At 43.5% G+C, this 26436-nt stretch overlaps 1 protein-coding gene across 4 annotated transcripts in view; it reads left to right on the plus strand.

Moving 5' to 3' along the window:
- MYOCD (myocardin) overlaps positions 1-26436 on the plus strand; it is a 91859-nt gene that overhangs the window by 13335 nt on the left and 52088 nt on the right. For 2 of the 4 annotated variants that reach the window (XM_059878504.1, XM_010816079.4), the window contains exons 2-3: positions 18177-18242; positions 23162-23205. Coding sequence is in view for 2 of the 4 variants with exons in the window: in XM_002695810.7 (XP_002695856.3) it covers positions 18177-18242 (66 nt within the window). In the remaining 2 variants the exon portion in view is untranslated. The remainder of the gene's footprint in view (positions 1-18176; positions 18243-23161; positions 23206-26436) is intronic. The other 2 variants (XM_002695810.7, XM_015458753.3) reach the window with 1 other exon arrangement.

The following is a 26436-nucleotide window of genomic DNA, read 5'->3' on the forward strand; positions in this document are numbered from 1 at the left end:
CAGGGAGCAGTGCCTGGGGTTCAGACAGCAGTCTGCTAAATTATAACATCTTTTATTTTTATGGTGAATTAAACTCTCAAGTCGTTGTGCCTATATTTTCATAACAACTCTGTGAGATTGCAAAATTGGTCGTGCGGATGAGGAGACCTGAGGGTCAGGGATGTTAAGAAATTTGCCCAAGGTCACTTAGTAGATTTAGAAGCAGAGCCTGGGCTCTGGGCTCCCAGAACCAAGTTGGCCACGTGGTTCCTCTGAGGAACACACAGCCAGGGGGAAGCCATGGGGATGGTGCAGAGATGGGTGGACGCCTGGCTTTTTCAAAGCCAGTCACTCTCAACAAAATAAATGGTCCTTCTGCTTAGAGCTGTTTTAGCGGGAAGCAGCTATCTCCTCTGGCTTCAAGACAGAAAGGACTGAATTAGGAGAGGTGGAATTCAGCAAGTTCTACTGAGAGAACTGAATAGGCATAGAAACAAAGGAGACTTTGGCTTTGGTAAAGCACCACCCTCTGCAGAAGTTTCTGGTCTTAGCACATAGACTAGAACCCAGCACCATGGAACGTCCCAGAGACAGGAAATGTTCCAGCTAGAATACTGGAGTGGGTTGCCATTTCCTCCCCCAGGGGATCTTCCCAATCCAAGGATCGAACCTGCCTCTCTTACATCTCCTGCATTGGCAGGCATCTTCTTTAACCACTGTGCCACCAGGGAAGGAAATGGCAACCCACTCCAGTGTTCTTGCCTGGAGAATCCCAGGGACGGGGGAGCCTGGTGGGCTGCCATCTCTGGGGTCACACAGAGTCGGACACAACTGAAGTGACTTAGCAGTAGCAGCCACCAGGGAAGTCCTGAAATATTATTTTTGATTGTTGCAAAACCTTGTTAAAAAAAAAAAAGCAGGGCCAAGATTATTTTCTAATGTGTAAAAAAATTGTAATATACCTACACTTTCTATTTTCCCTGTATCTCACAATGTTTCCCATGACAGGTGGGCACTGGCAGGTGGAAATGCGAGTTTCTTTCCTCCAGAATCCCCCACCCCCAGCATCAGCTTTCAAGGAAAGCAGGTCAAATAGCAGGTGCTGGTCCACACAGGCCCTTCCCGCCTCCCCGGGCGTGAGCGCGCTGTCCGCCTAATTCACTTGTGGCTGGAGGCCACGGAACACATAAACAGGCAGGGAAAGCCTCTGGGAGGAATCTTGATGCCCAAATGGAGCCATTTGTCTTTTGAAATGATTGTTTGAAATTGTTTATGTCAGTTGCTGAGTTGCTGTTCTGCGCTCCAGGGACCTGTTTGCGATGGAGGAAAAAATTTCCCCACGGCTGAGCGGGCAGGGCTCAGTGGGCAGTTCTGATGACAGCGTGGCCCGAGGCTGGCTGGTCCTCCCCACACAGGGAGGACTTTGGGGACACACACCACAGTCCTTTAGAGCACCCCAAGATTGATCACGTGCTCATTGCTTACTGAGTACGGCTATTAGCACATCACGTATATGTTATACGAACTGACTCCTCACAACAGTCCTAGGGGGTGGTACGTTGGCCCCCTGTCTGTCCCCCCACATTCATGGATGGAGAAATTGGAGCACCCAGCCCCAAAGGACATCTCATAAAACTCCACGAGTAGTAAATGGAAAAGCTGAGACTTGAACGCACCTACCCCTGGCTTCAGAGCCCACGTCTGTGACTCCTGCCCTGTACTGCTCTTCACAGGCATCTAGACTGGCCAGAGCTGGCTTCCTCGTCCCATCCCCCCTGCCAGAGAGCAGGTGAAGAGCCTTCGGTCCCCTTATTGACGTCGTCAGCCCCACGGGACGTCCACTCGAGGCCCGCGTTCCTCCTGTCTCTAGTGTCTTGAAATATTGTAACATAAAGCCTTCGGCTCACAGACCTGGCAGCTGGCTGCGTGAGAGAGAATTCCTTTTGAGGCCTGAATTAGTCTTCTTCAAATGTTTTGACAAACTGAGAGCATGGTGCTTAGGGAAAGGGTCGCTTTGCAGTGTTTGTGTGAGCAGACGTCGTTCTCAAACAACTCGACTCTGTGCGTGAGGCTTAATCATTGAAACAACCGCGTGGTCAGCCCGAGCTGGGGCTCTTGGCATGTGAACATGCCCATGGTTTTCTAACCGACGTGTGTCCAGCACTGGAAGCTGACCTGAATTCGTGTGTCTCCTTCTGTGTCTCAAAGGAAGTAGAGTCAGGACGTCTTGTGAGGTGAAGAAAGAATTGTGGTGCCTGGCCCCAGCCTCTTTCCCGTGCTCATCCATGAGGACTGCTCAGGCCAGTCTAGCAGCCCCTAGGCTCCCCTTCTCCGTCTGACCACAAAGGGTTACTTCAGTCACCCGATGGTCATTTTCTCCTCCTCTTTCTGGGTGTCCCCAGACATGGATGGGTGGACGGTCCACTTCTGTCCTTCTTGGTCACTGTGACCCCTTGGCTGCATGTCAGTGCACAGGGTAAGTGGCCAAGGGAACAGTTATTGTTGGTGCCTGGACTCTGAAGGTGAGGAGCAGAGTGTGCTCAGATGTCAACAGGACACACGAAGATAATCCCTGGCTTTCAGCCTTGTTTGAAAAACACGGCCAGGGTTGGGGCAGGAACAGTGTAGACAACCTGGCCTAAAAGGCCACCTTCTCTCAGCTCTCATCGGCTTGTGTCCTCTGTACCAGGTGGGCTGATGCCTGTGTACCCCAACCGAGACAGCATCAGACCCACAAGTGATGCAGGCTGCTCCTGGGAGGGCGGTTTGTCCCAGAGTTGGAAAATACCAGGTCAGTCAGTTCAGTCGCTCACTGGTGTCCAACTCTTTGCAACTCCATGAGCTGCAGCACGCCAAGCTTTCCTATCCATCACCAACTGCCAGAGCTCACTCAAACTCATGTCGGTCGAGTCAGTGATGTCATCCAACCATCTCGTCCTCTGTTGTCCCCCTATCCTCCTGCCTTCAATCTTTCCTAGCATCTGGGTCTTTTCCAATGAGTCAGCTCTTCACATCAGGTGGCCAAAGTATTAGAGCTTCAACTTCAGCATTAGTCCTTCCAATAAACATTCAGGACTGATTTGCTTTAGGATGGACTGGTTGGATCTCCTTGAGTCCAAGGGACTCTCAAGAGTCTTCTCCAACATGACGGTTCAAAAGCATCAATTCTTCAGTGCTCAGCTTTCTTTACAGTCCAACTGTCACATCCATACATGATTACTGGAAAACCATAGCTTTGACTAGACAGACCTTTGTTGGCAAAACAATGTCTCTGCTTTTTAATATGCTGTCTAGGTTGGTCATAACTTTTCTTCCAAGGAGCAAGCGTCTCTTAATTTTATGGCTGCAGTCACCATCTGCAGTGATTTTTCAGCTCAAAATAAAAAAAAAAAATTCTGTCACTGTTTCCATTGTTTTCCCATCTATTTGCCATGAAGTGGCAGGTAGAGGAAAGGATTCTGAGGCAGGCCACCTATTGGACAAGAAGAGAGCAGTTATTTCAACAGTCTGTGTCCAACAGTATCAGCTTCTAGCCCAGAACATCGCTGAAACTTCTGGGGGTGGTCCTGCTTGTTACTTTCTTTCCTTTTTTTAAACATTTTATTTTTTAAATTAAATATTTATTTATTTGACTGAGCCAGGTCTTAGTTGCAGCATGTGGGAATCTTTAGTTGCAGTATGCTAATTCTTAGTTGAGGCATGTGGTATCTAGTTCCCTGCCCAGGGATCGAACCTGGGCTCCCTGCATTGGGAGCCTGGAATCTTAGCCACTGGACCACCAGAGAAGTCCCTTGCTTGTTACTTTTCACAAAACCCTCCACTGGCCTGTGTCCTTGAAGACAGTGATGTCAAAGTCAGGGGTTGTACCTGAAGGTCGGTTCAGCTAAACCCAGGGTGTGGTTGTTTTTTAGTTGCTCAGTCATGTCTGACTCATTTCAACCCCATGGACTGTAGCCCCCCAGGCTCCTCTGTCCATGGGATTTCCCAGGCAAGAATGCTGGAGTGGGAAGCCATTACCCCTCCAGCAGATCTTCCCGACCCAGGGATAGAACTCATGTCCCATGCATTGTGGGTGGATTCTTTACTGCTGAGCCACCCAGGAAGCCCCAAACCCAGGGTGGAGGTCAACAAAAGAAGTTCAATGCCTACATTATGGACAGATATGACTGCCCCTTCTGAGGGGAGAACCTGCAGCTGGCTGATGCTCTGCTCTGTCTAGGGCTTGAGGTCCTTACCTGGCCCCACAGAGAGAAGATGCAACATTAACACCACTCAGAGACGTTTCCTGCAACATGCCTATCCCGGCTTCCAGGCTCTGCCAATGTCACACTTTGCAGTATATGTTTTCGCCACCTTTACAAACCCTGGGTCCACACCTTAGGGATTTTGATTAGTGAACCAGGATTTAAAATAGGTCTCAGAGCTTTGCTTGCTTGTCCTGGTAACTTTCCACTGCCACCGGCTGTCCCTCTTCAATGCTAATCAGTAGGGAGCATCTTGGTTTGCAAACAGTAGAGAATTAAATAGAATTCCTGAACAAGCTTAAACAGAAAAGCTTATAAGCATACAGGGATGTCTCATGGAACTCAGCAACAGGAACGTGATTGATCCATAGAGGAGGATGGGCTGGAATTGGGGACTGGAACACCCTCCAGCCACACTCTCACTGGCTCTTTGCATCCTGTCAGCCAGGTTCACCATCTGTCCAGTTCATGTGGTTGAAAATGGCCACTCCTCACAGCTCCAAAATAGACATCTGTCTCCCAGTCCTATTTCCAAAATTTCTAGGGAAAAGCCCAGCCTCGCTGGGTGAGAGGCCATCCAGTGGGAACATCTTGGCTACACAAAACCCATCTCTGTAGTAGGTCAAAAGAGCATTGCCTGGTAATTCAGTGGAAAACCATTCAGAAGGGAACGGAAGGCAAGTATCACTTGCTTCTCATTTTCTCTTTTATCTTTTACTCTGTCAAAATCTCCCCTTCTCATCGGGGAAGCCAAGTCTTTTGGAAACGGAAATTACCATTGCACACACACACACACACACACACACACACACCCCCCACACACACACACAGACACACACAAAGTAGGCTGTAGTTTAGTGAAATGGAAAGGTAGCAAATTAAGTGTCATGGGCTTAACAACTCCATTTATTTATTTGTTTAAGTTTCCTGGGAGAAAAGACCAGAAAAGTCTCTCTGATTCAAAATGACGTGCCACTTCCCATTCACCATATACCCACAATTGTAATTGTTTAACATCTTTTCCCTCCTAGGCTGTAAAATTTTCATAGGCAGAGCCTGTGACTGCTTTATTTGCAGCCAGATCTTTAATACCTAAAGTGGTATCTAGACGTTTAGGAAGAGATCAGTAAATACTGAGTGGATAAAATGAAAGATTGAACAGTGTTAACCCACTCGCCTTTCTGCCAATGAAAGCCTTGCCTCAGAGGCCCCTGACAGACTTACCAATTTTGCCACCAATAATTACAGTCACCGTGCTTTAGTGTTTGTCGTTTTATTTTTATCTTTTTTTGCAAAAGCCTGGGGAAAGAAATTGTCATGTAAATTTGATTCAACTGTCTCTGTCTCTCCGTCTTCGATTTATTATCAAGACACAGTGATTCCTCTTTTCCATTTGTTTCTCAAATTTTACCTCTCCTCTCTGTTCTCACCATGTCTAAGTGAACTTTCTTACTTTGCTAATGGATCCTGATAAGGGTCTTCACACCAGCCGTGTCTCCCCCATTCATTGTAATCACAAGATTATTTGTCCTAAAATCTCAATGTTACCATATAACTGTGCTGCTCAAAAAATACCTTCTAGAACTATGATATGACATCCGTCATAGGTAGAATCTAAAAAGAAATGATACAAATGAACTTACAAAACAGAAAGAAACTCACAGACTTATGGTCGCCTAGGTGGGGAGGGGAAGGAATAGCTAGGGAGTTTGGAAAGGTCATGTATACACTGCTCCACTTAAAATGAATAATCAACAAAGTGCTACTGTATAGCACATGGGACTTTACTCAGTGTTATGTTAGCCTGGATGGGAGGAGGGTTTGGGGAAGAATGGATACATGTACAGATATGGCTGAGATCCTTAGCTGTTCACCTGGAACTACCACACCATTGTTGATCAGCTGTGCCCTAATACAAAAAAGTTTAAAATTTAAACTCTTAAAAAAGTTTAAAATTTGAAAAAATAACCTTCTATCTTTCTACAGGATGAAGTCTGAGCAGTACAGCATAGAATTCAAGGCCCTCTGTCCATGAACCTCACTTCCTTTTCCAGTCCTATCTCTTCCCACCCCATAGTAGGATCCCTCTCCTGGAACAAGGTGATATTCTGGGGTACACTCCATAGTGGGTGGGGCCCGATGCAGGATTATAATGTGAGGCCCTGTAAATGGTTACAATTTCAGGTGGTGAAAACACAGCGTTAGACTAAGCACGGGGCCCTTCATGGGATGCTGGTGGCAGGTGATATGCTCACAAAGCTGGCACTGGACAGGAGGTAGCATGTCGATTCCATATTCTAGTTTTCAATGAGTGCTTCTTCCCTTGATCAGCAATTCCCTTTATCAGCCCTCTTTCTAATAAGATTCTCCCTTGAAAAAGTAAAGGTTCTGTTCTTTTATCCTTGGTAGCCTCCTGTGAATATGGATGCTTTAATCATGTGTTGCCTAACACTTTATTTCTCTGACTCATGTGTGGGTGTCTTTTCTTCCTCACTAGATTATTCACACCTTAAATTACTGTATATCATGGTCAGTGTCTGGAGATGCCTCAGCCTATAGCAAGGAACAACTGAATCCTTTTTGAGAGACTGAGTTGGTAGATTCATGCAAGATTGTGTGATCAGCAAATTGGCCTGGGGTCCCTAAAGATTTCTGGAGTCTTTGTAAAAGTGATAGTATTTGGGGTCACGTTTCCTCCTCCAGGTTCATTTCAAGACCCAGCATTTCACATCTGACTTCTTAGAACCAAAAAGGAAAAAACTGCCTTTTTCCTGCAGTTTGAACATAATGCTTAGAACTATTCCAAGACATGTCGCATCATCTCATGGGGAAAACTCTTGAGATTAAGAAACATCTCAGTGGCTTGAATTTGGAGACATACAAAGAAAGACCCTGGTCAAAGATGAAGCCAAGGGTCATGAAATATTAACACTCCAAGGGACCTCCGGGATCACCAGCTCATCTTTCTTGTTTTAGTAGAAGAGAGCCGAGTTGTGGAGAGGTGACGTATCTTTGACCAAGGTCACACAGCTATTTCATGGGAAGAGCAGGGCCTGGTCCCCTGAACTCTCTTCTGACTTGCAGAGGACATCCACTGATATATTTCAGCAGACAGAGTTCTGGTGAGCTTCTAACTGCAACCCATAAGTATTTTGCCTGTGTGCAAAGTAGGAATTCTGTATAGATGCAGGTTAATTTTTGAATGCAGTTCACTTTGGTTTTCTCTGGGATTCTGGACTTTGACCTCCATTATCCAATACTCAAATGATTAAAAGAATTCGTATTTAGACAGAGGGCATGTTGCATATGCAGGACTTGAAGAAAGTATAGAGCAACGAGAGTAAAAGCAGCGCTATAGGTCTGATGGAAAGATGGCTCTCAGGGTTACCAAGGGATGCTGATTGCTAAGTAGGGTTCAGAGGATTCTACTGGGAGCCAAGAGCCCACTGTAAGAAGGTGATACAGAAAGAGAGCAACAGCCCACCACCATCTGCTGGTGAGAAAGGCTTCCCTCTGCTGCTGTTGCTAAGGAACCTGGGTGTGGTCCTCTGAATCCGAAGCTTTCCTGCATCTTGTGAGGCTTTATACCCCTGCAAAGAGGTTCAATGGAGAAGGAAATGGCAACCCACTCCAGTATTCTTGCCTGGAGAATCCCATGGACAGAGGAGCCTGGTGGGCTACAGTCCATGGGGTCGCAAAGGGTCAGACACGACTGAAGCTACTGAGCACACAAGGACATTCAAAGGACGGAGAAGGGCTGGAGAAACAGGGTTCTGCTGAGGCAAAGGTGGCGTCGTAATCCACCCCTCAGTCCTCACTCCGTGGATAAAATCAACCCATCTGTTCCTGAGCAATGTCTCCTTGGCGGGTTGAGACTTTTTCAGATCAAAATCATGAAAGTAACATGTTTAAGTTGGAAGAGATTTAGAGACGATCCAATCCAATGATTTTTCAAACTCTGATTCTTAGAACTCTGACATTTCACAAGAGGTTCTGCTTTTATTGTGCACCCTGGTCCTGGGTGTTGTTTTGTTTTTGCTTTTCCTTCCATGTAGGATTTCAGCTTGGAAAAACAAAAAGTTTTCAGTGATTTTTTTTAAGTTTGAGAACACCTATTGCTGACTTTGTCTGTCCTGTCCTTCATGGGAAGGGAGACTGGGGCCCAGAGAGGACCACCTTGTGTTATTATTTTGAAATGTTGTTGGAAGAAGACTCTTGGGTTCACTCATCAAAATTAGGGAATTGCTTTCACCTTCCCTGGTAATCATGGCAGTGCCATTGTTGGGCTGGATTTTGTGGAACATTAGAAGAAAGATGATGATGATGAATATATGATTCATCATATATATTCATATATATCCATATGAATATATATATTCATATAGATGATGAATATATGATTGGTTTAGTGAGTACATGTCTTCTGTTTATCATTCACTTTCCTTGAGGTTTTTTTTTTTAATTTATTTCTCCTCCCACCCAAAAATGACTTACTAAATGTAAAATAAATAAAAGTTAGGTTATGATGTTTGTTATGTTTAAATACGAATTAATTTAAAAATTGGGGAGAAAATCTTGTTAATCCATGCATTCTGGTGTTCTTTAGAAAATATGACCATTCTTAGAGGCTGTAGAGGTGATGGCAAGTTAGCTGCACAGAGACCATGGGTGAGACGAGGCTAAGAGAGATTCACTTAAGAAAAATGGAGAATTTGGTAGGGAAAGAAAAAAAAGTTGAGTGGCGGAAGGGTGGAACAGAAAATCAATCAAATACCAATAATATGATAGTCTTAGGAAGCCATTGTTTCCATGGCAGCATGGGAGGAGTGGTGGGTAAGGATAAAGATGATGCTCTTTGTAATAATTTTTTTAGATGGACCAAATAAAACTTTAATGCACAGATCCCAGAAATTTCTTTGGGATTCTTTGTGTGATACAACTGCATGGGCCCATGTCACATTCTAGACAGAAAGTAATAAACAAGAATTCACAATTGCCAAAGAGCTGGGAAACACTAAGACACGGGGCCCATCTCCTGCTTCCTTTCTGGAGCAGGACTCATATGCCCCTAATCTGACCCATCTTTTACATTCTGTTAATTACATATGAACTGAGAGCCATCACTGGAGTACTTACACAAACACAAATACTCTTCTTACAATAAAAAATTAACCCTCTGTCCTACTCTCTTTCTTCTTTACTTCCTCTTTCTACCTTTAGCCCATCTTTGCTTTCTCTTCTTTTGTCTTCTCCCTTTTCTGATAGAATGAGTAGTTCAGGATTGATTCAGACTCAGACTTCACTGGATTAAGCTTTCCCTACCTGCCATGGCTGAGACGGTAAAGCGTCTGCCTACAATGCAGGAGACCCGGGTTCAATCCCTGGGTCGGGAAGATCTCCTGGAGAAGGAAATTGCACCCCACTCCAGTATTCTTGCTGGGAAAATCCCATGGATGGCGAAACCTGGTAGGCTACAGTCCATGGGGTCTCAAAGAGTCAGACATGACTGAGCGACTTCACACACACACACATCTGCCATATGTAAACATGCTCATGGACACATGGCACTGTCTGGACTTGATATGTCACCTCTGTTGCTGATAGAAGCTACTGTTTTATTTTTCAATTTTTATTTTTTTTAATTATGAAAGCATGAGGACACATTTACAGGAGACTTAGAAAATACAGAACAAGGTTATATATAGTTTCACTATATATTACAATTATTTATAAGTAGACAAAATGAGATTTTTAGGTGGAATTTCAATATCAAGCTCTCAAAAATTAATAGAATGAATATACAAAGAAGTAGAAGGATATGCATGCAGATGCTTGCATAGTACTGTCCAGCTCTTTGTGACCCCATGGACTGTAGCCTGCCAGGCTCCTCTGTCCATGGGATTGTCCAGGCAAGAATACTGGAGTGGGTTGCCATGCCTTCCTCCAGGGGAATCTTCCCAACCCAGGGATCGAACTCACATTTCTGACATCTCCTGCATTGGCAGGTGGATTGTTAACCACTAACACCACGTGGGAAGCCCAGAAGAATATAATAGACCTGAAAAGCCCTGTGAAGAGAAGCTTTTGTGTGTATATATATAGAAATTTTATGAATTTTTGTCTATCTAAAATATTTATAACATTCTGATTCCACTTGTTTGATTTAGTATGGTCAGAATGCTAGATTTCTAATTTATGTTCACGCAAAACTTTGATACAGTTCCATGTATTTTGGCATCTACTATTACTGCTGAAAGTCTAGAAAATGTATACTTTTAGAAGATAATTTTATTGTTTGGAACTCTGGACCCTTGTAATTGGGAATCATTCTGAAGGCTTGGACTGGGTCATCTACACAAATATTATGCAACTGGAGAGCTGAGGGTTTCCCAAATCAGACTCCCATGCCATACAAAATGTATATTTAAGTCAGGAATAAATCCAGCCTGTAAGCAAACAAAACAAAATATTGAGGTCAGAATGTAAAGAGTAGAAACAGATTCAAGGGTTATATATGTAGTATATAACAAAATTAACATCTAAAATCCATTTGATTAGAAATTATGTTAGAATAATTAGTTAACAATTTGTAAAATTAATGAAAACCTTTTTTAATACTATATACCAAATTTAACTCCAGATGCATTCCAAAGTCAGATACAAAACCCCAAATCTTAAAGATATAAGAACATTTAAATGAATATATAATCTGGAGATGAAAAGGATTTTCCAAAGTATACACCAAAGATAGAAATCATAAAAGAGCTTTTAAAAGGATTGCATATAGAAATGTTAAATGCCAAAAACCATTGCACTCAAAACTGAGTGGAAACTAAAACCCAGGGGGAATTTACAACATATGACTATGTTTAATGTGCTTCAGATAAAAATAGCTCTCCCAAAACCTATAAGAAAATGTAATGCCAATGGAAAACTTTGCAAAGACTGTTATCAAGTCATTCACAAAAGAAAAGATACTAATAATCAACAAATCTATGAAAATGTGTCTGACTTATTAGAAAGTATAATGGATACCAATCAAATTAGTAAGGCTTTTTTCTTCTTTAATAGCATTGATAATAAGGGTGTAGTGAAAGGGAAACCCTCCAATAGTCCCAGTAGGAGTACAAATACATCACTTATGCAGGAAGAAAAATTAAATGTAAAATAAAATGAGATTTGTTAAACAGTTATTGGTGCATGACCAGATACTGTGCAGTCATTAAAAATGATGGTGTACATATATACCCCTGACCCCCAAAAATGACAGTATATTACCAATGAAAAAGAAAGTCACAAAACAGTGTAAAAACGTGGTCTCATTTTTTCACATAGTATATTTGCTTATTTCTATTTCTCAAACCTACTTTTTTTCCTCAGAATTTCCTGGAGTGTTTGTTAAAATATATTTCCAATATACCACAGGACTATTGGACCATAGTCTCCAGGAAAGGCACCAAAGAGATAGTTTTTTTTCCCCCAGGACCCAGGTGACTCTTGATATAAGATAAATTGGGTAAATCCTTGATCTAAGCTAAGCTAATCTCTTCTTTTGCTTTGTATTAAACTGCAATCCAGAGAGATTCTGGAACCAGTCTAAACTACAGCTTCGTAGGAGTGGGGGATGGGGGTGGGAGTTAAAATTATGTGTGCTACATTCCAGATGAGTGATCCCGTTTTAGAGCTTCAAGCTTGTTCAGACCAATATTATTAAATCAAATTCCCATCAGCCTCCTTCTATTTTGGTCAGACAGGTAACAGAACTTCTCTTCAGCTCCTCTGCTTCACATTCAGTAACGATCTTCCTTTGTTGATGGCAAATGGAAAGTTTTCCATTTCCACTGTTCCCTAGCAATGTGACATTTTCAAACAGTAGCACAAAACTCTTTAAATAGAAAAGATCCATTTCTACTCTATCGTGACTCAGTAACAGCCTCAGGATTCTTCTCAAACTTTCCTAAAAATGTCATCTTTGGGCTGGACTCAAGAGGAACATTTCAGCCAAGGAGACGCATTTTCCACTCTGTCAGGAATGAGCCAGCATGGGGTTGGAACATAAAGTGTTTTGTAATCCTCAGAAAAGCAATACTTCTCACCAAAACCATGGCAACAACTCTGTGTGATGCCGTCAGAGCCTGGGATTATTCAGGAGCCTCATCCTAACCAGAGACACGGCTGAGCCATTCACCTGTGTTGGTGAGAATGGTACCCTACAAGACTGTTGCTATGGAAACACTACAGACAGTGATACTGAGCTGAAGGTCCCTTGTGCTTAGTTACCAAGGAAGCAGTGAAAATGAAACATGCTTCCTGTTTTAGTGGCTTCTGATTCTTCATTTGAAAGGATACCTTCCAATGGAAGAAATACATTTTATCATCCAAATTGTTTCATTTGAAATTTGCACCCACGAGGCTAAACTTTAGAGTCCAAAGTCTATGTGACAAGAGGAATGTCACTATATCCATCAATTCCTATATTCCCTTCCTCTTCTACCTGAAACTCTTGAGAGACGTGCCCCGCTAGACCTGGTCCTTCCCATCCTGGCTGGCTCTGCTCTGCTGGGCACAGGCCACTGTTGTGTTCTGGTAGCAAGCCAGTGGTGTGTAGACGTATTCTAGCTACCATCTTTAAAAAATGTATTTTATTGAGGTATAGTTGATTTATAATGTGTTGATTTCTGCTCTCCAGCAAAGTAGATTCAGATATAGATATATCTAATCTTCTTTTTCATAGTTTCCCACAATGGTTTATCACAGGATGTTGAATATAATTCCCTGTGCTCTACAGCAGGACCTTGTTGTTTATCCATTCTTTATATACTACTTTGCATCTACTAAGCCTAAACTCCCAATCCATCCCTTTCCTCATCACCCTTTGGCAACTGTCCTCTGTGTTTGGGAGTCCTACGTGTTTCCCCAACACACAGATGTGCTCATCTGTGTTGTATTTTAGATTCCACATATAAGTGATATCATATGCTATTTGCCTTTTTCTGACTTACTTCTCTTAGTGTGATAATCTCTAGGTCTACCCATTTGCTGCAAATAGCAGTCTTTCTTTCTTTTTCATGGCTTAGTAATATTCCGTTGTGTGTGTATAGCACAGATTTATTTATCCATTTATCTGTAGATGGTCATTTAGGTTATCTCCATATCTTGGCTACTGTGAATAGTACTTCTAGCTCCCATTCTTGAGTTGGGTACCCAGTCTCAGTCCCAGCTGCATTCAGAGAACCTATTCCTGGTCTTGCACAATCCTTGATCCTAAAGTTTCTATATATTCTTTAATAATCTTAAACAGGAAATGCTTCCCTGGCTGGTTAGGGTTCACACTTATATAATATTACAGGAATGTATCCCCTCTGCTTCCAGAGAGGTAGGTTCTTGAGGTGGTGGCAGAACTTGCTACTCACATCCTAAAATACATTTGAGGGGGTGGGTGGGAAAGCAGGCTAGAGTAGTCAAGACACGTTTATAAAAGAAGATTGGTATAAGATCCTCACTACCAGGTATGAACATCTATGCTTAAGTCTAGAATAATTCAAATAGTGTAGAACTAGGACAGGAAAAGGCAGACAGATGAGAAAATCAGAATTGAGAGCCCAGAACTTCTGAATAAAGAAGCAACTTGATTAGTATAAACATCTGTGTTTGTACCAAGAAAACTTCTGCTACTGCTGCTAAGTTGTTTCAGTCGTGTCTGACTCTGTGCAACCCCACGGACAGCAGCCCACCAGGCTCGTCTCTCCACAGGATTCTCTAGGCAAGAAAACTGGAGTGGGTTGCCATTTCCTTCTCCACCAAGAAAACCAAGTTGGGCTAATATCAGTCTTGAAGAGAATTTAATATAGTAGAGCTGATATTTTTATGATTAGATAAAAATCACTAATCTCAGTATTGTGTAGAAAAGAACAGCATGTACTGAGGATTCCTTCTTGTTCTAAACTTAATATCTTCTCAGATCTACTTATTGGTTCCTAGGCAATTTATGGAAATTTCTAGAATGACATAAATATTGCCTAACTCAACTTGGTCACAGTAATCACCATGCTTTATTTTAACATTCGGGGGACATATCACATTGTTTTTTATTATCTCATTTTGTCCTTAAATATAACATTGTAGTGATTTTAATTTTTTTTAATAAAGAAACTTACTGGAAAAAAAAAGAAGCAACTTGAGTATAAACACAGGACTCTCAATTCTGATAGCGATGACTAGAAGAATATAAAACTAGAGAAAAAAAAATTGCTTTGTTTCTGAAAGCTAAAACAGATTGACACCTGAATGCCAGAACCATATGAGAACACGTTGGGATGATGTGGAAAAGATATCAAGAACTCCCTCCCTTTCACCTCCCAAAGAAAACCATATGGCCTCAAATGAAGTGAAGAGAGAGCTTCATGGACACCTGTAGTGTGTAGCTGGTTGGACCTGGAAGCAGGCATTAGGCTTGGACTGGAGAGCAACCCTCTGCTCAGAGTATTTTTAGCTATAGTGGAGCAGTGGAGGGTTGCCAAGGGCTCTGGGGACACAGATGACCACAGCAAGCTGAAAGAGGGGAGGGCAGTAAAGCACGAAGAGACCATCGGGGATGGAGGCCAGGCAGTAGCTAAAGACAGCTGTGCCCAAAGGTGCCGGCCACTGGTGGTGCGGTTTTGGCCCAGTGTCAGGACTCTCCCAGGTGCAGCAGGAAGCAGGCGCAGAAAGGGATGTGGTCATTCAATCTCCACCTCTAGCCTTGGAGCTTTGCCAGACCTGGAGAAGAAGCCTCCCAGGGACAAATGCCACTGCCAGGATCATCCTGCCCCTGGCTGTCTGGCCTTTCCCTCTAGGCTTGGAGCGCTGAACTGACAGCCTGCCCACCAGTCCTTCACTGGAGAGAAGGACTACAGAAGCTCCCAGGTGACAATAGGGGCAACGCCAGGGGCGCTGGGCAGCCAGCCATGCTTCACTTAGCTAGTGAGAAGAACACAGTCTTTACAGTTTACCCAGAGAGTTACCGTTTCTGATATAGTCTAGTCATTCTTGAATACCCTGATTTCCTTCTGATACCATTTCTGTTCAACCTGAAGGATTTCCCTAAGTATTTATTGTAGTCAAGTCTGCTAGGAAACAAATTATCTGATTTTCTCCTTTACCTGAACTATCTTTATTTCACCTTCATTCCTACAGGATATTATGTGTTCTGGGTTGATAGTTTTTGTTTGGTTTTCATTTTGTTTTATTTTCTGAACTGTGATTTCTGCTGAGAAGTCTGTGGTTATTTAAATCAATGTTTTCCTTTATGTAATGTTTTGTTTTTCCTGGCTACTTTTAAGATTTTCTCCTTCTCTTTGGTTTTCAGCCATTAGATTATGATGAATCTAAGTGTGGTTTTTCTGTGACTATATCTGGTTTGGGGCTTCTTGAACTTTCTGAATCTGTACATTTCTGTTTTTCACCAAATTTGGGGAGTTGTGGCAATTATTTATTTTTCTGCTCTCTTTCTGGGGCTCTAGTGAGCCAATTATTATATATACATCAGGTAGATCTAATGATCTAATTGATGCCTTTGAACTGTGGTGTTGGAGAAGACTCTTGAGAGTCCCTTGGACTGCAAGGAGATCAAATCAGGCAATATTAAAGGAAATCAATCCTGAATATTCATCGGAAGGACTGATGCTGAAGCTGAAGCTCCAGTACTTTGGCCACCTGATGTAAGGAGCTGACTCATTAGAAAAGACCCTGATGCTGGGAAAGATTGAAGGTAGGAGGAGAAGGAGATGACAGAAGATGAGATGGTTGTATGGCATCACTAACTCAAAGGACGTGAGTTTGAGCAAGCTCTGGCAGTTGGTGATGGACAGGGAACCCTGGCATGCTGCAGTCCATTTGGTCGCCGAGTAGGACACAACTGAGCAACTGAACTGAACTGAACTAAACTGAATGAGCTGATGTTGTTAACAGACTTTTTGATACTGGGGCACAGGAAACTGAGGGTCTGACCACTTTTTTCATCATTTTATCTCTCTTCTTCAGTTTGCTCTGTGTTCAAGTGTACTGACTTGATACTCATTCTTTTTTTAGGCCTTTTGGTGAATTTTTTTTTACTTCAGATATTCTACTGTAAATCTTGTATTTCCATTTGATTCTGTTTTGTGTGTTCAGTCCTAAGATGGAGTCACATGAGACTGTTCAGCGAAGCACAGTCTAGCCACCAAAAGGAATTGATAGCAATTCAGCAACATTGGTCTCTCCCATGAAGGTTGGCGAGAAGCCAGTTCAAAACCCATAGCAACACCTTTAAAAATTACTCATCTTCATTACTGTTTCAGAATATCTTGTTTTTTATGTTTATTTATTCATATATTTTTGTGCTGGGTCTTCCTTATTACATGGGCTTTGTCTCTAGTTGTGGCATGCGGGGACTACTATTCCTTGTGGTGTGCAGGCTCCTAATTGCAGTGGCTTCTCTTGTGGAGCATGGCCTCTAGGGCTCAGTAGCTGCAACTCCCGGGCTCTACAGCACAGGCTCAATAATTGTGGCACAGGCTTAGTTGCTCCATAGCTTATGGGATCTTTGCAGATCAGAGATCGAACCCGTGTCTCCTGCATTGGCAGGTGGGTTCTTTACCACTGAGCCACCAGAGAAGCTCGTCTCAGTATATCTTATGACTGCATTTGCTCTGAAGCCTCACTGTGGAATAGTAAATGAACTTGAAAGACAGCTGTATAGCCTTTTCATTTTTATTCTCTCCATTCTAATTTTCTCTTCATAAAAGCAATGCTTGTTCTCTCTTTTCATTATAAGGTGATCAAACCAGTTCCTCTCTTTGAAAATCTCTGCTCTTTCTATTCTCATCCTGAGCAGCTTAAACCCAGGAATCAAGACGGCAAACTCTGAATCTCCCTGAGAAAATGTATATGTCCAAAGATAGATTCTTTTAGGGGGTTAAGTGAGAAGGAAATAATAAGTATTACACTCATAATATATATCATATATGTAACTTACTTATATACATAAATATATGTGATATATATGTAATCTACTTGTGCTACACATAGTAACAGAAAGTTCCATAATTTACAGTGTGTACAATTTATAGTGTTTTACATTTTCTAACCAAAGCATGACTCCATTGGCCCTTCTCTGAATTTCCAGGTGAATTCCAGACTCTCATGATAGTACGATTATTATTTTAATATTCATTTCATTCATTTATTTGGCTGTGCCAGGTCTTGGTTGTGGCACACGGGATCTTCCAGCTTCGTTGTGGCATATGAACTCTTAGTTGCAGCCTGAGGGATCTAGTTCCCTGAGCAGGGATCAAACCTGGGCCACCAGCATTGGAAGCATGGAGTCTTAGCCACTGGGCTTCCAGGGAAGTCCCAATACTACCATTTATTAATGACTTATGGTACCAGGCACTCTGCTAAGCAAACTGCATACATGTTTTAATCAAATTATAGCAATCCCACAGGGCATGGTTCCCATTTACAAATGAAAAAGCTGAGGGTCAAAGAGGTTGAACAGCTTGCCCAGAGTTATCCACCCAGGAAGGGGCAATCCCAGGTGGGATTTGAACCCAGGTGACACTTCTGAGACCAAACTTTCTTTATTCTGTCTCCTGTTTTGAACTCGTGGCAGCATTTGATGGTATTCATCTCCCCGGTAGCATAGCAGGGGGAACAGAGTGTGACACTGAAAATAATGCTCACTTCAAAGAGGAGACTAGACTTCTAGTCTCCAGTGGTCACTCACTTGCTGGAAAACCCTGCAACCCCTCAGCTTCTCTCATCCTTTCTTGCCCATGTCTACAACAAAACACAAGTGTCCTTCACACACTTCAGACTTTCAGAACTGTTCTAGAAATATGAGAAGTGTGATCAGGCCAAAAAAGATACGAGGCAAATAGAAGTGATCGCAATCGGTCGTAGCCTAGCTCACATACTAACACTTCCTTTTCTAAGTTTTACAGTTACGACTCCAACAGAGAAGGACCCAAGAACAGCTGGCTAACCAAGGCATTGTACCACGTGAGTAGCTCTGTTTCTTATGGACTGGTCTATATGGGGGTGGCAGGGGGGCATGCAATTTGGGAGCTGGAAAGCACCTCAGAGGTCATAATCCAATTTCATGGATCAGTCTCCCCAGATCCTCACGGACTCTGGGTCAGCAGGAATCCCAGACCTTAGAGGCTTTGTCCCAAATGCTACTCACCTGCCAGGGCTTCCCTTTACTCATAGAGGTTGTACCTAAAATTCTAATGTAGTGGATTTGATTACAAGACAAACACAATTCTATGGGCCTTCATCCCCCTCTATTTTTAGAATTGGACATAATCATTGTTCTTCCTGGAAGCATCAATTGTATCATCTTTCTCTCACCTCCTTGGTTTCACTTCTATTTGAGTACTTGAGTCCCCAGTTAATTGAATATTGTCAATTACTTCCTTTCTGGAATAATGAGCAGCAATACCATTCTAGTATAAATGGTGTAACATTGAATTGCTGCCCATCATTTGGGTCAAAGAAGGATTATCCTATCTTTTGGAAGATATATTTGAAATTTCCTACCTTGAAACTTGAAAACTTCAAGTTTAGCAGTTGAAGCTACCTTCTGGTGAGCTATAAAAACAGAAAAAGTACCAAATAAATGGAATTACCATGTAAGCTCCTTTAGGTTACACTTTTTTACTTCTTCCCGCAGAAGTTAAAATTTTTAATTTTTTAATTAAAATTTTAAAACTAAAAATCCATAATGACTCCTGCAGAAATCCAGGTCCTTGTCCAGACTGTGACTTCATAGTTAAGCATGCAACAAGCCAGCATTTGCCCTTGATTGAATGTCCTACAGTTAGTAACCTTGGTGCCCTGTGATCCAAAGTCTAAACATTTTAAGTATAGTCGGTGCTTCAGAACCAGAAAAGAACTAAGAATATTTCAAGCTCTTTCCTTTGGGAGTTCAGATGAAGTTCTTTGTTCATGGCTCAGCCCTGCAAAGAATAAACAGCAGGTGACCTATGGCAGAACAACTTTTTTTAGCGATTTGCTAAGCGCAAAAGAAAGATCTCACCCTGCAACTGAAAGGCTGCTTTGATCAAATGTACAGTTAGAATGAGAAACCAAAGGCACAAGGCTGTGTGGCCTGTTTCATCTTAGCCAGCCCAGCAAGGCAGGTGTTAAAACACAGGAGAGACCCACAGTCTACAGGCTTCATGTCAGATAAATACATTGGCGCTCAAAGCCGAGCAGGCCAGTCTTATTTCTGAATCCTGTTGCAAATGTGTAGAATTGAATTTGTTTAACCACCATCTAGAACTGAACGATTCACTAACAGTGAAGTGTAGACAAGTGTAGATCCACCAGGATCCTCTCAGCAGATCACAGTCTCTACCACATGCCTTCAAATATAAGATGAATACGTCAGTTTCAGTGGGATTAAAATACTCAGTTCTTTCGTGGGGGCTTCCCTGGTGGCTTAGAGGTAAAGAACCCACCTACCAATGCAGGAGACTCGGGTTCGATCCCCAGGTCAGGAAGATCCTCTGGAAAGGAAATGGCAAGCCTCTCCAGTGTTCTTGCCTAGAAGACCCCAAGGATAGAGAAGCCTGGCTGGCTACAGTCCACGGGGTCCCACAGAGTCGGACACAACTTGGCAACTAAACAATAACAACAGCAATCCTTCATGGACATGTCTTTCCTTGATTCTGGAAAGAAAATTGAAGTAGAGAGACCCAGTATCTTTACGTTTGCTCAAGCTGTTCACAACTGATTTAAAGTTTAACCTACATGTTTAAATAATCCAAACCTGGGTCTTGCAGCTGCCATTTGGAGGAAAATAAAAATTTTTTTTAAGTTTCTGGAGTTAAATTTCAGAAATAAGACACCTAATAAAAACAGGAATGAATCTAACGGCACATTTTTACATAACACCCCTATGTAAGGTATGCAAATTAAATGTCCATTTGCAGAGTAGGGTCCAAAGGAAATAGAATCTTTTGTTATCCAGGATTTCCAGAATCAGATAGTGTGGGGCTTCCCCAGTGGTTCAAATGGTAAAGAATCTACCTGCAGATCAGGGGACACAGGTTCAATCCCTGGGTCAGGAAGATCCCCTGGAGAAGGGAATGGCAACTCACTTCAGTATTCTTGCCTGGAGAATCCCCATGGACAGAGGAGCTTGATGGGCTACAGTCCATGGGATCGCAAAGAGTTGGACATGACTAAGTGACTAACACTTTCACTTTTTTTCACTTTTCTCCAGGATTTCCAGAATCAGATAGTGTATATATTAACGAAATACTGCTTAACAGAAATTTTGCACTCATAGCCCATTGTGTCTTGAAGACAGTTGCTGGGGAAAGTCCTATGAGTCATGCAGTGATATTTCCTTTTTAATTCAGCAAAATGAGAAAGGTAGATTAAGCAGCATCAGTTTCCCATAGTCTTCAGCCACCTCCTCTCCAAGGGCGTCACTTCTGCTGTAGAAAATTGTCAAAGCTACAGCAGGTGCACCCGCCCAGTGCAGGCCTGGCCCCTAGATCTCAGGGACTTAGCACTTCTGGGGAAGCCAGACCCAGACAAGCCTCTGCACCTGCTGAGATGGGGAGCCCAGATGGTGGCCCCATTGACCCAGAGCTTAAACACTAGTCTCTCTACTCAGCCACCCCACCACGACCAGGCACACGTGTGTAAAGGCAGTTGCTCCAGAGAAGGAACAGGAACTCACAGTCTCTGGGTCTTTTCTACTCAATCAGATTCAACATATTTCAAGATGACCCAGACTCTGTGCAGGGTGGTATGCTGGGCGCTGTGGGGACCACCGTGAGCACAGCTGTACTTTGTAGAGGCTCAAGATTTTAGGGGAAAAGGTGACAAGAAACACAGAAAGTGGGACCAGTTATATTTCCCAAGAGGGCTTTTTATGTCTTCCTTCTATCATTTGAATTTTCTGAAGCAGAAGAAAAGAGGAAAGGAGGAAGAAAGTGAGTAGAACATAGGGAATCAAAGCCGGTAGTCATTGGAGATCACCTAATTTGATGATTTGGGGTGTTTTTTAATAGTTAAATATATTGTGTATTATGTGTGTATACACACACACACATACTGGCTGGAACAGGGTCAGGGGCCTCTGCCCCACTCACTTGGCCCCCGTCACTCCTCTTAGATAACCCTGTTTCTCTTCCCCAGGGTCCTCTTCAAACAGAGTTTGAAAACCCTGCCCTAGTCCCCGTCTCACTGCCTTTAACCTTTATGAAGCTGAGATTGGAGAGGCCTCAGAGATGCGTCAAACATCCCAAAGCCAGAGCCCAGAGCGGTCCTATTTACAAACTGGAACCGCGAGACTTTAAATGCACGCGCAGTAAAATGATAACACAGCCTCACCTTGTCCATAACACCCGAAATAACTGCAGTGCTCCCCCTGAGTTTTCAAACTTGTTATAAATTGCTCAAGTGGAGAGCTGCTGGCCAGGTGAATTGTTCATTGTCCTTCCGTTACTACCAGGTAGCCCTGCTGGTTTAGTTTGTTCACAGAAATACCTGCTCGCCTTGGATAGAATTATTCTTGAATTGTGCATTAGATTGACCCAAGGCCATTGCCCATTGCAAAAAGAAGAAATTGCAGTCCCCTCCTGTTGCAGCAGCTGAGGCCAAAACCTGCATCTCTTGATCCTGGAGTAGCAGCCAGCACAGAGCCCCTTTAAACAGTACGAAAGTGCTCTCAGCCAGAAGTACACCCCCAGGCTGGCTTCTAAGACTGCTTTCACATTTATAGTATCAATGGTGGAGTTCACATTTTCAAAAGAGTCAGGAAAGCTGATGAACTAGCCTCTCAACAGTAGTGTAGAAATATTACTTAAGAATTTATGGTTCAGACTCCCTTCCAGAATCCCACCTCTGAATCTCAAGAGGAAAGTTTCAAATTGCCTACTTGCCACCATCAACTGGAATTCAGAAGCATGGCTCTGCCACCATCCCCATCAGGCTCAAGGCTGCAAGAGGACATCAGGGTTCTCTTATTTTTTCTTGTTTTGGGACACAGCCCAACCTCCTGTGGGCAGGCTCAGGTCTGCTCATCATTTCTCATGCAGGTTTTCTCCACTACATTCTTCTCTTTGGGCACCAATCTCCTGGGTTGGAGGGTAAATGCTGTGGCTCAGATGGTAAAGAATCTGCCTGCACAGCAGGAGTCGTGGGTTCGATCCCTGGGTGGGAAAGATCCCCTGGAGAAGGAAATGGCAACCCACTCCAGTATTCTTGCCTGGAGAATCCCATGGACAGAGGAGCATGGCAGACTACAGTCCATGGGGTCACAAAAGAGTTGGACATGACTGAGTGACTAACACATATCTCCTGAGTTGAATCTTAAATACTATTTTATTCCAACCCCTTCAGAATTCTTAGTGCAGAAAGAGATTCAGCTCTGAGTGTTCGATGAAAAAAAAAAGTCATAGAGCAGTTCAGTAGATATTTTGACCGTCTGTTGGGAGAAAAGCCCCATGGAACACAGAGGAGTTAGACGTGAATTCTGTTTCAAAGAGCTTACCGTCTAGAATGTTCTCCCAATTCTCTTGCTTAGTTATGCCTGTTAATAATATTGGACAACATCTCACAACTACATGGAGTAGGTTTCTGGGAGACCTGAAGGAAAGAAATGACTTTCTCTCTCCTTCTGCTAGTACACTGGGGCTGATCTCTATGAATCCAGGGGAGAGAAGCAGGAACATTGAGTTGATTCTCCTGGAATCCAGAAAACGGCATTAGAGAACTGAAGTCGATTACAGAAGCCCAGGGGGCGCCCAAGAGGCTACGACTTCGCCGAGACTCAAAGAAAGCCCCGCTGGCCAGAAAGAAGCATCTGGGCAGCTTGGTTCCGTGGTCTGATGGATGTCGATGAATGGAAAGATACAATGAGCTGTGTGTGAATGGTGCTGCCTTTATTTGTTTTGCAGACTAATCCAGGCCTCCGCAGCCGCATACTTACGGCAAAGCCTTGGTAAATCCCTGGATTCTCTGGTCCTCCTCCTGAATAGCGAGAGGCGTCACGGGCCGGTCCCTGCACCCACAGCACACGCAGCGTCTTGATAGTTTTGAGAAGCTGGCGGGGCAGAGCCTTCCTTCCTTTCTTCAATGCCTTCATCTGACTTGGCTTCTCCCCACAGCACCGCCTCCCCACCCCCCACTGTTGGCTGTTTGAGCAGAACACGCACAAGGGTTTCATCTGTCCCCCTTCGCTCCCTCCTAACATCTCAAATGTGGAGTGAGAAAAAAGCCTCCTCGGTTTTCATACCAAGCCCATTTGGGTCCAAAATCCTAACTTCTCTATTTCCCCCAACTCTTTGCTTCATCTCTAGTTCCTTGCTCCTTAGAAATTAGTGATCTAGCAATGCAGGCATCACATGAATGTATGTATCTGTGGACCCTTCTGAGAAATTTCGGAGTATTTGTGTAGAAGGCATTGCATTCCCTGAGCATGCAAGCCAGGCTGTAATATTACAAAGGTCCATTGGGAAAAGGCAATCTTTTCAGGCTCCCTGAGACTATCATTTGGGTCCTGAATGGGCCATCTGTTGTCACCCTAAAGAGATGAGACAGTTTCCAAAGTATTAACCACACATGCATACCATGGATCCCATTTGTTTGGAAGAAAAATACTCCTGGTCCAATTTGTCTTTAAAAGCAAAGCCAATGGACTTCCCTGGTGGTCCAGTGGTTAAGACTCTGCACTTCCAATGCAGGAGGGTGCAGGTTCGATCCCTGGTTGGTGAGCTAAGATCCCCCATGCCATACAGCATGACCAAAAAAAAAAAAGCAAAGTCAAGAGGACAAGCATTGCTAAACCTGTTTGTAAGTGGGAAACTGAGAACATGGGAAGACTCTCAGACTTGTTCAAGGCTGCACCAGAAGTAGATGGTAAAGCAAGGACAGAACCCAGAGGGATGGCTCCCAAAACTTTAGTCACCCAAGACTTCTTTAATTATACCCATGACTATTGTAGAGCTTGTATGTAAATCAGCTGTGTCTTCCTCCCCCCAAACCCCTATATATATGAATTATTATCCATATATCTGTCTTTGATTAATTAATGGCATATAAACTTACCAGCCAGTGCTTTTTGATGAGAACAAGCAGTTCTAAACCAAGTTGTTCTGCTTCTAGGCAGCAACTATGAAAAGTGGCAGTTTCATGAAACTAAGCAGCCTTTCTCTGGACAAACACACCCTTTTTCTTCAGCTCTTTGAAATACTGAGAAATCAGTCGTAGACATCAGGCACCCCTTTTTGAAGTCTCTGATTCCCAAGTACCTCTGATTCCCATCTACAGATCAGGACCTACTTGCCATGGAAATGCCAGAGAACCAGAATCCCCCTGGGGGCTTGTCCGAACACAGACCCTCTGTCCCTCTGCCTCTCACCCAAGCTTTGGATTCTGTAGGTCTGGGTGGGGCCTGAAAATTGGTACTGTTGGCAGGTTTCCAGATGATGCCAAAGATGCTGGTCCAGGGCCACACTTTGGGAACCACTGCCCCAGCTGCTGCCCCAGAACACCAGCTCTTGGACGCAGCCTCTTGGTCCTGACCCGTACACCAGAGGAGGAGCTGGGTTCTCCCCTCCAAGCCGAAGGGGAGAAGGCAGGCTCCGCCTCCACCATCAGAACTGCCACCAGCCCCAGGCTTCTCTCCCTTAACAGATTGTCAACGGCCCTCCAGACTGTTTTCTCGTTTTTCCGGGTCCCTGTTGGAGGCAGGAGGTTAGAAGCAGGGGGCCACCGCAGGAGGTCTGTTCATATCTTGGGATCTTTTCCTGAGCTCTAAGTAAGCAAATGTTTATACACACAGCTGACCCAAATTAGCCAGAGCTGCGCAGACAGAAATAGGAATAGCCCGTGACTAAACTCCTCATCGAGAACATGAATTCCCCTGTGAGAAGCGATTCATCTTCTTCCCAGGGGATGAGCGAGACGTGTGGCTGACTGAATTTACAACCGTATTTTAATTTGGAATCACATTGACTTATTTTTTTTTATTTAGCAATCCAAATTCCTTTTTCAATCCTAAATGTCAATGTCCCTTAAATACAAAATGTTGCCATTTGATACTCCCAGGGCTGTCAGCAGAGGAGGTCCTTCATGGATTTTCCAAAAAGTCAATGTGGTACACAGGAATGCAGTTTCACTTTCTTTGGCCCTTGGGGGGAGGGGATGAAACCCTCTTTTCTCTGGAATCCCAGAAAAGATACATGTCACAGAGGCCATGGCAGGCCAACCCAGTGCCCCATGTAACATCTTTTAAGTCCTAGAAAGAAGAGCATGGGGTATAACCCAGTGTGTGAATCTTTTTAGCTTCCTTCCCAAGTCCTTGCTGAATGGTCATAGCCTCTCCCACCCTGTGGCAGAAGGTTCCAGAAGACCATTGTGTGCCTGGCATCAGAGAACTGGACTATTCAGTCATTTCACAGGGGAATTGTTACCACCAAAGAGTGATGAATTGTAACTTTAAGATACAGGAAATGCAGCATTTCGTGGAAGAGTTAATAAGCTCTACTAATAAGAATTGAAAAGCCTCAGGGATAAGAGAAGCAGATAAATTCCCCCTAAACCCTAAGCCCAATTAAAACCAATTGAGTTTGGAATGTAAGAGCCATCTCAAGATAGATTCATGCTGTCCCCTTAGGGTTGCTTCTTAAGGAAAAAGTTATGTCACTCTTTTTAATGACTTAGTAAGGAAGGCCACACTAAAATCAATTCCTTTTCTGGATTGTGGAAGGGATTAAGCCACATCAGTATTATAATACCTAGGTGACCACCAGACTGTTGGACAGAGGTGAAGACCCATGGGTTCAGATGGTACAGGCTCACCAGGACCCAGTGGCCCTCAAGCAGATTTGTAGGATCTGGTTGCCTGGGGAAATAGCAGATGGTTTCAGAACTCCATCAGTGTAAATTGCAGCTGTGATCAAAGGCAAATAAAGACAAGCCTCCTGACTCAGGATGGGGGTCAGACCCAAGTCAGAGAAACTGTATGAGCAATGCAGCAGACCGTCACATTTTTCCAGAGCCACTGAGTCAGGGGACAGGGGAGGGGAAAGAGGCCATTGAAAAGGGCAGAGTTGGCAGAGAGGTTCCTTTTAAGAGTGAAAAGCAGCAAAGAGAAACTGGAGGTGTTAGATCGATGGGAGATGTGGTGGTCAAGCAACAATTTATTTTTTTTTCTCCTATAAAAAGGAAG

The sequence above is a fragment of the Bos taurus genome, chromosome 19, assembly GCF_002263795.3.
Source record: "Bos taurus isolate L1 Dominette 01449 registration number 42190680 breed Hereford chromosome 19, ARS-UCD2.0, whole genome shotgun sequence".
In the NCBI taxonomy this organism is placed as follows: domain Eukaryota; kingdom Metazoa; phylum Chordata; class Mammalia; order Artiodactyla; family Bovidae; genus Bos; species Bos taurus.